Genomic DNA, 16,420 nt, shown 5'->3' with positions numbered 1-16,420 from the left:
TTCTTTTGGTCATCTCAACAGATTAACAGAAAAACGAAATTACAAGCTCACAACAAATTAAAGCGCAACGACACATGCATATATAAGCAGATGAGCACATACAGTAATCACCACTTCAGCTCTTATATTTATAACCCAAAACTAGTGTTAGATATTGATCTGTGACAAATTTACTCGATAACGAAAGCTCAGGCATATATATGTAAAGCCTTATTCGTGTTTAACTCCAACAAATTAGCAGTCCTTTTCTCTCTGAACGATTGAAATACCGTATTTAGATAGATAATTTACACAAATGATTATTATCAACCCAAACGATTAATTTACCAAAATTTTATGATATAGAATTTGTTTTCAAATCATAAGTTTTTGTGGTACTTTATAAAAAGGAAGCACTAAACCCCACTGAAAAGGCAATAATAGTTACCTATAAAAAGTCTAAAACCAAAGCAATTAACAACTAATACTTTGAAAAGGAATCCACAAACGAGCATTATTAAAAGTATAACAAAGACCGCAAGATAAATCATAGCTCGGAGGTACTGCTTCATTGAAATAACTTTTTTTTTTGAGCAAATTTGAAGTAAGTATAAAATGTATTTCTAACACTAAGATAATGCGCAAGCCGTGAAACATTTCCGTGATATATTTAATGTTTTACATCATGATTTTATGAGCAGTTTTTCAATTCGGAAATTGTATTAACTCTTAATTATAAGAATATTATATTGTAAGTTTTTGGAATAATAATGGAGAGAATAACTTCACTAATTCTCTTATATATTGTCTGTTATATTATATTCTGATGTTCTTCAAATGATATGAATTGATGTTTTATCATCTATAATTTCAATAGAACATGTATACTTAATATTTTCATAAAAATTTACTGTTTCGACTTTTGTTGTTGTTAATCCTCTTGTTTGGGCGAAACAAGATTTAAATTTCCAAAAAGAATTTGGAATGGGACTTTTTTTTGTCGTCATGGAGTGTTTATATATTCCAATCCAAAATCCAAAGAGTAGTACATTATATTTTTTAAAACTCGGACATCATATCTGTCGAATATAATTTATAGCGTTACGTGATGTTTCTTCTTCAGCCTACACAAAGCATTAAATAACACTAACTTTGGTAATCGTATTTCTATAACAATCAAACACTTGGTGTGGTCTGAGCTGGGAGTGTAAAGTGTAAACATAAATTATTTAAAGAAAAAAACATTTAATATGTAAAAGATTTAATAATAAAAATTCTATTAAGATACTCCTAGTATTATACAAATTTGACAAATATCAAATTACATTTAGTTTATTAAATTCTTTATGATCCATCTCAATTTTTTCTTTGATCAAATCCATAATGAGAGATAAAAAAAGAAACGCAAGTGCTTTTGTGTAACATAAAAAAACTTATGTGTAAAATTACATATTATCAGATATGAATAAATTTGAAATGAAATAAATATCTATATCGTAGTTTAAAAAGCGAAAGCATTATACGTATAAATAGTTTCGGACAACCGATCTCCGAACTAGGCTTCTCATCATCTTAGAACAATGAGAACAACAAAAACACTTCACATCTTCAAAAAATCGTCACTTAGGTTTTCTTCATTTCTTGATTCTTGATTCATCTTCAAGATTCTCAATACTTATTTATTCCCTCTGAGCTTACTTCACTTCACTCGCTTGCGCTCTGTAAAGCCCGTCTTAGCTCAGAATCCATAACATGCAAAAGAACAGGTTTCTGAATCATACCATTCACCCCTATTTGCAAACACCTTTCCCTAACATGATCTTCAGTACTCGCAGTCAAAGCTATAATCAATGGCCAGTGATATCCATAAAACTTCCTTATCTTCATCGCTACTTCGAAACCATCCATCTCAGGCATCTGCAGATCCAATATCACAACCCTATACGGCATTTCCACGTTTGACAAAGCACTCAAACACTCAAAACCAGACGAAACAGCTGTGACTTCGCATCCAATTTTCTCTAAAAGCCTCTTGGTCACGGTTCTGTTCACATCATCATATGCTAGAGTGATTATTAGACCACGTAGAATAGAATTTGAATTAGGATGTTGAAGCCCCGGAGCCTTTCCTGCTAGCATTAATCTTCTAACGGAAGGTCTTGTTTGAAATCTAAGAACTAGTTGCATACTCTGTGTTTGTCCATGTGATTTAGGTGATATCCATATGTTTCATTGCATCATCTGCAAACAAACATCAAATCACATACAAAGACAGTAACAAAAAACAATGTTATAAAGATCGGTCTAGTCGGAGTATATGTGGCAAATCGGTCATAGCCGAAATGATTTTTATCAAATCCAATTTTTTCAACTCAAATCGGTTTACCATTTTAAATTGGTCTAAATTTATCTAAATTAATTTAAATCTATCGAAAATGGTTTAAATCTGTTTAATTAAACAATAATTTTAGAGTAAATCCAAAAAATGTCTATTTTATTTATTTGTATAATAATTCATCAAAATATTTCATAATTAAATCCAAAAGCAAAAAATATTTAATATAAATGTAAAAACTATAAAGAATAAATCAATTATTTGTTAACGCCTTGATAATTAATCCTATAAATCCTATTGGTTTCATTTCTATTACTACTCACGTCTCTTTGTTAGTAACCTTTCTTCTACTTTATCCAAAAGTAGACATATCAGTAAAATATTTGAGTTTCTTCCTGGAAGATGATACTGAACTTGAACACATAAAACTAGGTAAATTAAGTTACATTTGCCTTCAGCTTGTTATTAGACCATTACAAAAATGAAATGAATGCTCATAGCTGTGGCACTCGGATTATCTGACATAAAAATTTACCGGAGAAGTAAAACATTGATTTGACTAGAGACAGATAGATTAGGTATTTTGGTTTGTTTTGTTTTGTTGATTTATCTCCCAAGGATGTTCGAGTAACTCAATAATAAAACCTCCTTTTGGCTGCTCTGCTGCAACTTCTCATCAGAGACTTTGAATTGTTTTCTGTTTTATTATTTTGCGTACATATTTGAAAGGAATAATTCATTCGTAAAATGTTGAAGAATTTACAAAGAGGATCGTATTTTTTTATTCATTAGCAAAGAAAAATAGATTCCTTAGTCATTCTGTCAACAAGTTTTTCACTCGAGACGTCTCGAGACAAGACACAGTTATGTTGCGAAAGTAAAGAAATTTACAAAGTAAATATAAAACCACCAGCCTCTTTGCTAGAAAACAAAGTCACTCTCTATTCCAGTCCTTTAAGACATGACATGGAACAGATGTATCCATTCTTCTGTTCATCATCCTCTTTTAAGATGTGGGGGATCTTGCATCGATCGTGGCAATTGCTACAAAGTGGCCGACTGCTGTGATTGTTAAACACCACCTTATATATTCGCTCCTTATTGATAAAGCGCCAATTTGGCTTGAGACGTGAGAAATCTCCGAGTGCACATTGAACATGCAAAGCGACTTCACAGTCTTCATAGCATGTAAAGAACCATATACTTGGATCTAACTCCATCTCACAAACTTCGCACCAGTTTTTGCCATTGGCCTTTTCACCATAATATAAAATGAGAGGGTGCTCATCGCTCATATGCCATATCTTCTCTGGCAAAGTAGCACAATACAAACACAAGTAAAAGCCGCAAGCCCCACAAGTGAGCATGTAGCCATCTGGAACTCTTTTACATGCATTGCAATGACGATCCTTCTTTGTCGTAACAAAAAATAGGGGATGAAAATGCCCATTGTGGACGAACGGCTCAGAAATGGAACCACAATGTATATCTACATAGTGATAATTCTTGATAAATCCTTGTGATATGTACACAAAGCCACAAGATATCATCTTACACAAGTTACAGTATAAATACACGCCTAAATATTCCAACTTGTATGGTGTGGGGTCAAAGACAAGTTTTTTCTTCGTAGGAAGATTAGCACACTTTGCATGAAGAAAAAAAGGACATATGGGACATATATAGAATGGGCCAAACTCGATTGGGCAGATGCATGCATCACATCGAAACCACTCGTAATAATCACGAACCGTGACGTAGTCCTTTACAAGGAGTAAATTATGTCCTCTATGGCTGAAGTGACATATCAAATTATCTCCCAGCACCTTAAATGGTGCAATATCTTCGCTGATGTCAGGTATCCCTTCCAATTCCAAACCGTCCCATACAGTTAAATCAACTGCACATTGTGAGTGGACTGCATAGTTAGGGCAAATAGAGCAAGCATATGCTCCGTAGTATTGCTTTACGCTTTGCCTACATACTCCACAATGTGCACGTCCATGGCCAAGATGATGCGTGAAAGAGATCCGATGATCATGACGATTGATGTTTATGACTTGAGGTAAGCCGACACAATTTATATGGACAAGAAAATCACACTTGAGACATAAATAAAGCATATTGTCGTATCCGAGAACTCCACAAACATTGCAAGCAAACGCAATTTTGCTTGAAAAGAGCCTCAGTGGATGTGTGTGAGTATTGGTATGATCAACAACAAGAGGTGGTGGAAGTTTAGTACAACCAAGGCAAAGAGTAAAATTGCAAAGAGAACAATGATAGAGCATATTTTCTGGTTGAATGACACAGACATGACATTTTCTTTCGGCATCATCATCTATAAGTGACTCAGGTGTGATGATCTTAAGAGGATGAGTAGAGTGACAAGGAAGATTTACCTCTTTTGAGAGATGAACACAATCAACATGAAAGAATATGTTATTGCATTCAAGACATGAATAGAAAGGTCCACCAATAGATTCCTTGCATACTTCACATGGGCCCTTGTCCTCCTCTCGTTTCTTGAAGAGAGCTAGTGGATGGTCATGACTGACCGGGTATTCAATAGCAGACGGCAGGGGTTTTATCCCACAAATTAAGTCCACTTTGAATTCACAAGTGAGACAAGTGTAACATGGGGACAAAATCTTTTGTCCACAAGCTTCACATGGAGTATCATCTCTGGTAGGAGAGTGATTAGTGAGAAAGAGAGGATGCTCCGGGTGGGAAGGGTGATGATTGATCTCTGGTGGGGCTTCAGCGCACTCTTTATGGAACCAGCAATTACAGGAAGCCTCACTGCATTTGTAGCAGCCATACTTGTTTCCTTTTACATGGCACCCATCACACGGAACAGAAACAAATTGAGCTGAAAGGAAAAGAGGATGCTCGTGAATGGGTAGCTTGTATATCGTTCTTGTTGTATCCATGTTGTATGTGGATGAAAGAGGTTTTGTTTGATAATATATACAAAAGTGGAACCGGAAGATGTCTATATATACATGCTTTGTAAGCAAACAATAATTATTGTAATTGCAATACCCATATTTTCAAAAGAAGCAAAGAATCAAATCTTTTTCCATCAAAACACGACAATGGAGAATGGCATAATATAACTAAAACGTTATACTCTTTCCTGTGCTTTTCCTACATTGCAAACCAAATTGCAAAAAAACATATAGCTTGAGGTCATATAATTATTTTTTTTTTCATCAACTTATACAGACTCATACTGACTCTGTGAACCAAACCAGGAGATATTGATCCATATAATTATTTACTTTTTTTATTCTTCTTTAGAGCAAAACTTCAAATAAACACTAAATTTAGTGTTTAGATGTTCTACTTAAAAAAAAAATTTACACCAAATTGTACGCACTAAAAACAATATTATATATATATTTTTTAATTTTAACACTTTAGTTATTTATAATGACTAATTGTTATTTATTATATTTAAATTTTATATTTATTTATTCTATAATTTTATGTTTTGAAATTCTATTTAGACTTCATATAATTTTGTTTTAACTAATTTAGATAATTATTTATTTATTTTTGGTTTGTTTTAGAAAATTGTATATTTATTTTAATTAATAATTTAAATTAATTAATAATATTAATTTAATTATATTATTAAATGAAACACAATAAAGTATATATTTTAATTGTGTTATGCACTGTTAACAAAACACCAAATTTGTATGGATGGTATAATTTTTAGAGGCCTACTGAAACGAAATCACATTATAGGAGTTTATCTTCGCAGAGAACAAACTTTTTAAATTATTGAGAGTCTGAATATCTTATTGAGAGTCTGAATGGTAGCATGCGAAAAAATTACGGTATGATTCTAATAATAATAAAAATATATAGAAATATGTATGTATATGTAGAGATTTTTATTATTATTAATTACGGTGTGGTTTCGTCTGTCTCTATTTGAAGCTTAAGTTTTTGATTTAAAATCAATTGACAGTGAATAAATTATCTTGTATTCTTATAATTTAGTTTTTTTTAACTTGGGATATAGGACACTAATGGTTACACTTGCCTCTAGCTCTTGTAATTAAATCATTACAAAGATTGAAGAATCCTCATATATATATAAGTAGGTTTTTCTCTTTTCTTATGAAGCCACCTAAATGATTGATACACCAAAAATTGACACCTCATCATATAGATTTTATAAATTTCTACATAAACTTTATTTTCTTAATATTAACTCCAAATATTTCATTTTCTTACTATTTAGTAAAGGTATTTATCAAACCATTTAACAGTTTATAAATTTTTATAATAAAAGACAAATCATCATCTACATGTAAACCATATAATTTAATATTTAAATCTAAAAAATTAAATTTATAGTAAAATATGTTTAAAATGAATATGAAATATCATTTGTTATTTTCAATAATTTAGATATACAAACATAAGAGAAAAATATTGTTAACTAGTTTTTCGATAATTCTACATGCTTTAAAAGAATTCACGTATGCACCATCTTAATCACCCTACGAGAACCACGGTTAACAATACTTCTTACTTGAAACCCAAAATTTTTGATGTAGAATCATTAATAATCATTAGTTAAACTAGTGGATTAAAAGTGTATATTCGTTTTATTATTTGACTAGTTTTCTGATCGGCCGCGAGAAAAACTTAGTAATGTTGCGAAAGTAAAGAAGTTGAAAACCAAATATAACATTCTTTTTTCTATTGATTATAACAAGCCTCTTTTAAACAAAGGAATTTTATTGTGTAATACCGAAAAAACTCAGTAAACATGAAGTGGAGCAGATGTAGCCATTCTTTTGTTCACCATCCGCTTTTATGATGATGGAGACCTTGCATCGTTCGTGGCAATGTCTGCAAAATGGCCGACTGCTGTGATTGTTAAGGACCGCCTTGCATTTGTCCCCCATAATGGTAATGCTTTCGCTTGGCTTGAAACGTGAGAAATCTCCTAGTACACATTGAACATGCAAAGTGACTCCACAATCAGAGCATGTAAAGAACCATATACTTGGATCTAGCTCCATCTCACAAATTTCGCACCAGTTTGTGCCATCGGCCTTTTCACCATAATATAAAGTGAGAGGGTGCTCATCGCTCATATGCCATATCTTTTCTGGCAAAGTAGCACAATACAAACACAAGTCAAAGTTACAAGCACCACAAGTGAGCATGTTGTCTTTTAGAACTCTCTTACAAGCGTCGCAATGATGATTTTCTGTTTTACCAAAATACAAGGGATGCAGATGTCCATCATGAACAAATGGCTCAGAAATGGAACCACAATGTACATCTACACTGCGATATATCGTCATATATCCTTGCGATCTATACTTAAAACCACCAGAGAATATACCACACAATTTACAATATGCCGATCCACCATATTCCAACTTGTATGGTGTGGGGTCAAAGACAAGCTTTTTCTTCATAGGAAGATTAGCACACTTTTCATGGATAACACACACACATTCCTGACAAGCGTAGATTGGGCCAAACCCTAAAGGATAGATGCATGCTTCACATCGTAACCACTCGTAATAATCACGAACCATGACATAGTCCTTCAAGAACAGTAAATTATGGTTCTCGTGAAGGAAATGACGTATCAAATTGTCACCCACCACCTTAAATGGCGCAATATCTTCGTTGTTATCAGGTATCCCTTCCAGTTTCACACCATTCCATACAGTTAAATCAATTGCGCATCGTGAGTGAACTACATAATTAGGGCAAATCGGGCAAGAATAAGCTCCGTAGTAAGGCCTTACACGTTGCCGACATACTCCACATTTTGCACGCCCATGGCCTAGAGGATGGCTGAAAGAGATGGGATGATCATGACGATTGATGTTTATGACTTGGGGTAAGTCGACACAACATCCATGCACAAGAAAACTACACTCGATACATATATAAGGCCCACTTTCACATCCTTCAACTCCACAAAGCTTGCAAGTAAACGCAACTTTGCTTGATAAGAGCCTAAGTGGATGCTTGTGAGTCTTGGTATGATCAACAACAACAGGTGGTGGAAGTTTGGTACAGCCAAGGCACACAATAAAATTACAAATATAACAATGATAAAGCATATATTTTGGTTGCATGAAACATAAATGACAATATTTTTCGGCATCATCATATATAAGTGACTCACGTGTGATGATCTTAAGAGGATGATTAAAGTGACAAGGATGATTTACCTCTTTTGAGAGATAAACGCAATCAACATGAAAGAATATGTTATAGCATTCAAGACATGAATAGAAAGGTCCACCAATAGATTCCTTACATACTTCACAGGAGATCTCGTCCTCTTCTCTTTTCTTAAAAAGAACGAGTGGATGGGCATGACTCACCGGGTGTTCGATAGCAGATGGCGAGGGTTTAATCCCACAAATTAAATCCACTTTGAATTTACATGTGGCACACGTATAATATGGGGACAAAAGCTTTATTCCACAAGAATCACACGGAGTATCATCTCTTGTTGGAGAGTGATTAGTGAGCAAGAGAGGATGCTCCGGGTGGGAAATGTGATAATTGATCTCTAGTGGGGCTTCTGCGCACTCTTTATGGTTCCAAGAATAACATGAAGCCTCGTTGCAAAAGTAGTAGCCGTACATGAATCCTCTTACATGGCAGCCATCACATGTTGAAAAAGTAAACTGAGTTGATGGTAAAAGAGGATGTTCGTGAATGGGTAACTTATATATCGATCTTGTTGTATCCATGTTGTATGTGTGGATTAAAGAGGTTTTGTTTGGTCAGATATATTAAAGTGGAACAGGAAGAAATCATCTATCATATATATAATAATAGTTATTGTAATTGTCAAGATTTATTTGCCAAACCCCTTTATTATTTCAAAGGAAGCAAAGAATCAAATGCTTCTTCCATCTAACAAAGACAAGAAGCAATGTCGTATCATAAACTAAAACCTTTTATGTTTGATATTCTTTTCTTGAATCTCAAACCCAAACACATAAACCTTGTAGCTTTTTAAGTCATATAATTCTTTTCTTTTACATTCTCCTTTAGTCTACGGATGAAATGAGAGAATAATATTTTTACATAGTGATAGTTTTGGTTTATCTATATGCAAGGGCATCATCTTAGCGTTCTCACTTGCTTGCCGCTAGTAAAACATTCTAACAAAAGTAACATAATAATACTCCTCGATACTGATCCGTCACTTAATAACCATAGCCTAAACTGTATCCGTAGCGTATCCTCCAGGCGGGTTCGTCGGAGCCGCCGCTGCATAGACTGAGCCATGTGTTGCGTAGGGGTTATAGCCTTGCTGCTCTGGTGCTACTACAGCTTGCGGCTGTGCTGGTGCCGGTGCTCCAGCTTCAGCCATGAAGTTCTGTCATCAACACAATCAACGGTCACAATTCATCACCAACAGAAAAAAAAATAGCTTTCCATATTTTCAGACCAGATTACAACATTACAACATTTTGTCCAGATACGAAAAATGTTGATAATGGTAACTAATGGTGAAGAGATCTGACGAGCATGTGAAAAGTATAGGTGGTACCTGGATAAGCTGCATAGCGGCCAAGACTTGTGAACTAGTTCCGCTAACCTCAACAGTCATTTCACCAGGTACTCCTCTTGTTTCTTGAATGGTTACTGTTGCTCCGCTAAGACGACGAGTGTAGCTTATGTTTGAACCTGATGTCCCAATCACGGCATCTGCGTAAGACAGTGGAATCTGTATTTTCTGCGTCACTTGCTGAAAAAAAAACAAAAATCCCAAACCAGTCAGATTCAATGAAGAGGCTAAAACACATCATTGCAGTAGATTGAATAATACCTGAGAGGCCATAGGTGGGGCCGGTGAGACATGCACATTCATAGGAGTCTCCCTTCCATATGCAGATATACCTTGATGAGGTTGCTTCTCCATTGGAGGAGGATAGTAACTATCATGTCTTGGAGGTTGTTGCATATATGGAGCTGGGTTGTGACCATAGCCAGGACCTCCTCCTCCACCACTTGGAGCATGGCCTTGAGGTGGACCCCAGTACTGGTGTGATGGCGGAGGCGACATATGATCCATCTGGCGAGTTGGCTTTTGCATCTTCTTCCACAGTAGAGTTAATTAAGAGAAGAGTTCATAAACGCAATTCAGAAACATTGGGAAAACAGAAGATAAACCTGGCTTTCGAAGTATGGGATGATGCTACGATCAACCAAAAACTTTCTGAGGTGTGATGCAATCAGCTCCAAGGATTTATGAACACTTGTTGGTTCCCCCACAACTTCAACAGCCCTATCGTCTTGAAGAGCAAAAACAGGCAAATCCTCTACAAAAGAAAAAAAAAAATCAAATAACAATTTTTTTGTAAGAACTACCATTAAATAAGGAATAAACGAACCATACCCAAATATAAGCCAATCTAAAATAGAGAAACATATAAAATCAATAAAGAGGTTCAAATCAGGATTGCTATTGATTTATGTTATTTCTATCAGCTTAGGTGTCAAAAAAAACTTAAGCATGTGCCACCTGTGGAATTGCATGTATGAACGTTTGAAACCAAAAACAGAAAGCATAAAACATTATTTCAGTATGTAAATTGTGAAGAGAAGGAACCTGATCCGACTATAACTACACAACCAGCTGCTTCCTGAATGGCTTTAACCGTTGCTCCCTGTTTTCCAATCAGACTTCCAGCCTGAGATGCTGGAACTAGTAGTCTTGTTGAAACCTTTGTAGGCGGAGGGGCCTGAGAAGCTTCACCATCCAGACCATCAACTATCCGCATGTGGACTCGCAGAAGGCCATCCATAGAAGGAGGCAGAGATGATTCTGGCTCTTCTTTTCCAGAAACCATAACCTGCCAACAAAGATGAAACAAGTAGACAACATTACCAAACAACTTCAAACATGCCACAAACACTCTATACCAATTATCCATTTTAGTTACATCATTCTCAACTCGTAAGGAAAATTCCAAAGAAGTACAAACTCAAATGCACTTTGACTAGTTAGATGTTTATTTCATGTCATGATATACATTTCAAGTTTTTACCCATGGTAATTAGGTTATAGCCTTTAAGATGCCGTAGCAGCTAATACCAATCTTCTAGACTTATACAGGCTTTTATAGAACTCTTTAATGCAATTTTAAAAAGTTCTCTTTACTTAATTGTTGCCTAAACCAAAATCTCATAGTCCACAAATTGTTACATCCGGTTAAGCAGGTTCTTGCATGCTGCAGAAAGTCTGCAGCAAGACACTAATCATTCAGGTACTGAAGTTACCAGAAAGAACGCAGAGCTTCATGGCACTGAGATTTATACAAGAAGAACTTGCTTATTCGGATACAATTATCAGCACTTTGTAGTGCATCAAGGCTGACTTCCTTGCCATCTGGCTTTGGTTCTTCATTTCTGAGACCTTACCGATGATTAATTTGTTGCCATAAAACTTGTAACATGAAACCTGCACAGATTCATGGTGGTCACAGCAATAAAGGGCAACCCTACTCACATCTTATCTTCCTCCTTTCACTTGAAGGAAATGCTAAGCAGGCCAGCTGATTATTATACTCGATTTAAGGCTTAATTTACTTACTAAAGTGGTTTCTCTTGATGCACTACATTCTTCACCACGTTTTCAGCAGCTCCGAAACTTATCAATCAGCCAAACTAATACATATTTCTAGGATGACTTTGTTTATAACTACTTTCAGTTAGGGTGTCCATATCTGTTTACTCACATCTTCATTAAGATCAACGGGAAAGTATGCTCAAGTGTTGTATTTTATCTAAAAGTTCATGGCCTTTTTACACTTTTTCAACAGAATCTAGCGCCTAAAAATTCCATATCAGTGAATTATACGGTGTGTGTATCTTCTACTATATTAGTTTCGTTATAATTAGGATTTTAGTTTTGTTTTAAGAGCCTTTTTTAAATAATAGCTGTAACTTATATAGCATGAAATGAAAGGATTCAGAGACTCACAGCTCTTTCGGTTGTGCCTGGAGGACCATCAAGAATCTTGATACGAGCCCTTGTCTCCTCAACTATTTTCTTAATAACATCACCTTTACGACCAATGATGCTACCCACCTTCTGTGGAGGAACCAACATGCGGAACACAGTCTCTCCTGGCCATCCCGGCCACCTCTTCTCCTCACCTCCAACTGTTGAATCCCCTTCAGGTTCCGCTTTCTGCAGAGACTCAACATGCTCAGGTACTCCTTCCTCACCTTCATCAACTTGATCTCCCCCATCATTTCCATCGTGATCTTGTGCCTCACCATGAGCCTGGTGTTGCAACTGATACTGCTCCTGATCCCGTGGTTGATACTGGTGAGGTTCAAGAATCGGGTCTTGAACCTCGTATGGTTGGTGATGACCAAGGGTTTCATCATGGACCTGGTACTCCAACCCATTATGAAACTCATCTAGCCCATGATCTGGAACCTCGTCTCCACTGTGTGCAACGAAATTTTGCTGATCCTCAGCATCAGACATGACTTCAACGCTGGAATATAAAGTCAGATTACACATACGCACATTAGTCTGGTGGTTGTAAGTATACAAACAATTATTATTGGATAGGCCTAGCTCATATAACAGCTCCTTACATGAACAACGAGATTTCTATAAAGTAAGCACGACTAATCAAAACCCTAAACTGACACTACGAACAAAGAGTGAGGAACCCTAGAATTACCAATGAAAAGAAAGCTAGAGCAAACCGGAATAATTATAATCCAAAAGATAAGACGGTATACTTACATGGCAAGGATTGAACCTTCAACGCCTATTAGAGAGCAAACTGGGAACTGGTCGGCGGAGAAAGAGAGAGTGAGAGAGAGATTCTGGCGATGGTGGAGGCGGGTGAATTATCTTAAATTTGAGATCGAGGAGTGTTGAAACTTTTATTGTATCGCTAGATTTTATACCATACTTGCAAGTGTGTATTAATAATTTAGTTTAGAAATTATAATAATTTAAATTTTTTTGAATATAATTAATTTATATAAATTTAATTTTTTTTTTGAATACGTATTTAAAATATCATTTAAAGTTTTTCACGTATGTTTTTTTAAAAAACATGCTTTTTAAATTAACACTTCTTACTTTCTTAGCATCTAGTGTTTATATTATTTGATGTATATATTGTATTTATAAACGTGTTCATCTTGTTTATAAGATATAATGCTTTTAATTTTAAAATATTATGTAATTTTCTCGATATTGTAGATATTTTTACCATACATGATACATTTTATATATCTTTGGATTTTAATGCAAAATGATTAATCTATCTGCATTATATTTAAATTTTATTTGTATTGAACAAAGTTTTACAAATAATGTATAACTGTTACATTTTTATTGTGTGCACAAAAATACTTGAAAACATAATTTAATATTTTAACTATGTATGTGAAGGTATAATGTTTAGATATAAATTTAAATTACAGTTAATATTTTACTGAAGTTTGCCTATTTTTAACTACTTTTCTTGGATAATAAAAATGAAAATAAATATAATGAATTTAAACTAATTTTATATAAAATTTATTATTGAGATAATAATATAATCAATTTAGAGCATATGATTTATCTTATACTTGGTCAAATTAATTATATTATAAAGTAGTGAATCTTGTATGATTGTATAATTTTTTTGTATTAAATACAATTTTAATCTTTGTAAAAAATAATAAAAGTTAATCTATACTAAAAACAAATAATGTTTGTTTATGTTGCAGTTTTACATATAGACTTTTAAGATTTTTTTTAAATTATTACATAATCAAAACAATTATTACCTAAATTGGAGACAACAAAAGTTCCAAACCTCTTTAACATTCATCATATGTTCATGAAGGATATAACTATGCATTAAAACAATATTTTCATATTTTTAAAAATTTTCTTAAAATCTATGTGTTAACCCCATACGAAAATATTGAGTTTTTTCAGCAAATGCTCTATATACTAAAGCCTATGATCTTTCGTATTATTTTAAAATTTCTATAAACTATCTACAATTGTATTAAAGTATATTAAACTCTCTTTCATAGTACAATGGCATCGTTTTAATTTTTTGCCAATTAATTTAGTAAAACTTCATAATACTCCCTAAATTGGTGGACTAACCACTATAAAATCGCTATTTTCAAGAGAAACGGAGACAACAAAAAGTTTCAAGCCTCTTTGACATTCATCATATGTTAGTGAAGAATGCAACTATGCATTAAAACAGTATTTTTTAATTTTTGAAATTTTCTCAAAATCTATGTGTTAACCCCCTACGAAAATATTGAATTTTTCGGTAAATGCTCTATATAATTAAGCCTATGATCTTTAGTGTTGTTTTTATATTTCTAAACATATTCGACATTTGTATTAATGTATATTAAACTCTCTTTCATGGTACATGGGCATCGTTTTAATTTTTTGTCAATTAATTTAGTAAAACTTCATAATACTCTCTAAATTGGTGAACTAACCCCTATAAAATCACTATTTTCTATAGACATAGAGACAACAGAAGTTCCAAACCTCCTTGACCTTATCATATATTAGTGAATGATGCAACTACGCATTAAAACATTATTTTCATATTTTTAAATTTTTCTCAAAATCTACGTGTTAATCCCTACAAAAATATTAATTTTTTTCGGTAAATGTTATATATACTGAAGCCTATGATCTTTAGTGTTGTTTTAAAATTTCTAAACACATTCTACATTTGTATTAATGTATATTAAACTCTCTTTCATGGTACATGAGCATCGTTTTAATTTTTTGTCAATTAATTTAGTAAAACTTCATAATACTCCCTAAATTGGTGGACTAATCACTATAAAATCGGTATTTTCTAGAGAAACGGAAACAACAAAAGTTACAAACCTCTTTGATCTTCATCATATGTTAGTGAAGTATGCACCTATGCGTTAAAATAATATTTTTACATTTTTGAATTTTTCTTAAAGTCTATGAGTTAACCCCTACGAAAATATTGATTTTTTCGGTAAATGCTCTATATACTGAAGCGTATGATCTTTAGTGTTGTTTTAAATTTTCTAAACACGTTCTACATTTTTATTAATGTATAGTAAACTCTCTTTCATGGAACATGGGCATCATTTTAATTTTTAGTCAATTAATTTAGTAAAACTTCATAATACTCCGTAAATTGGTGGACTAACCACTATATAATCGCTATTTTCTAGAGAAACAGAGACAACAAAGGTTCCAAACCTCTTTGACATTCATCATATGTTAGTGAATGATGCAACTATGCATTAAAACAGTATTTTCATATTTTTCAAATTTTCTCAAAATCTATGAGTTACCGCCTACGAAAATATTGAATTTTTCGGTAAATGCTCTATATACTGAAGCCTATGATCTTTAGTGTTTTTTTTTAAATTTATAAACACATTCTACATTTGTATTAATGTATATTAAACTCTCTTTCATGGTATGTGGGCATCTTTTTAATTTTTTATCAATTAATTTAGTAAAACTTCATAACACTCCATAAATTGTTGGATTAACGACAGTAAAATCGTTATTTTCTACAGAAACGGAGACAACAAAAGTTCCAAACCTCTTTGACCTTCATCATATGTTAGTGAAGGATGCAACTATGCATTAAAACGGTATTTTTATATTTTTGTATTTTTCTCAAAATCTATGAGTTAACCCCCACAAAATATTGAAATCTTCGGTAAATGCTCTATATACTGATGCCTATGAACTTTAATGTTTTTTTTTAAATTAATAAACACATTCTACATTTGTATTACTGTATATTAAACTCTCTTTCATGGTACGTGGGCATTGTTTTAATTTTTTGTCAATTAATTTAGTAAAACTTCATAATACTCCCTAAATTGGTGGATTAACCACTATAAAATCGCATTTTTCTAGAGAAATGGAGACAACAAAAGTTCCAAACCTTTTTGACGTTCATCATATGTTAGTGAAAGATGCAAGTATGCATTAAAACGGTGTTTTTCATATTTTTGAATTTTTTGTAAAATCTATGTGTAATATTGAATTTTTCGGTAAATGCTCTATATACTGAAGCCTATGAT

The 16,420-nt window shown here is 33.4% G+C and overlaps 3 protein-coding genes across 3 annotated transcripts; all 3 read right to left on the bottom strand.

The window, feature by feature from the left end:
• Positions 1-3,160: 3,160 nt before the first annotated feature.
• LOC106293210 lies at positions 3,161-5,262 on the bottom strand. The gene has a single exon (XM_013728865.1). The coding sequence runs from the start codon at positions 5,245-5,247 to the stop codon at positions 3,256-3,258; it is 1,992 nt and encodes a 663-aa protein (XP_013584319.1). The 5' UTR covers positions 5,248-5,262; the 3' UTR covers positions 3,161-3,255.
• Positions 5,263-7,039: 1,777 nt separating this feature from the next.
• On the bottom strand, positions 7,040-9,102 carry LOC106293488. The gene has a single exon (XM_013729165.1). The coding sequence runs from the start codon at positions 9,067-9,069 to the stop codon at positions 7,075-7,077; it is 1,995 nt and encodes a 664-aa protein (XP_013584619.1). The 5' UTR covers positions 9,070-9,102; the 3' UTR covers positions 7,040-7,074.
• Positions 9,103-9,545: 443 nt separating this feature from the next.
• On the bottom strand, positions 9,546-12,830 carry LOC106293793 (flowering locus K homology domain). The gene is made up of 6 exons (XM_013729435.1): positions 12,315-12,830; positions 10,941-11,184; positions 10,502-10,650; positions 10,158-10,424; positions 9,879-10,076; positions 9,546-9,704 (listed from the first exon to the last, which is right to left on the bottom strand). The coding sequence occupies exons 1-6, from the start codon at positions 12,828-12,830 to the stop codon at positions 9,546-9,548; spliced, it is 1,533 nt and encodes a 510-aa protein (XP_013584889.1).
• Between the last annotated feature and the right edge of the window lie 3,590 nt (positions 12,831-16,420).

The sequence above is a fragment of the Brassica oleracea genome, chromosome C5 (genome assembly GCF_000695525.1).
Source record: "Brassica oleracea var. oleracea cultivar TO1000 chromosome C5, BOL, whole genome shotgun sequence".
Taxonomy (NCBI): Eukaryota; Viridiplantae; Streptophyta; class Magnoliopsida; order Brassicales; family Brassicaceae; genus Brassica; species Brassica oleracea.
The sequence above is the reverse complement of the archived record's forward strand: the minus strand, read 5'-3'. Positions and strand labels throughout refer to the sequence as shown.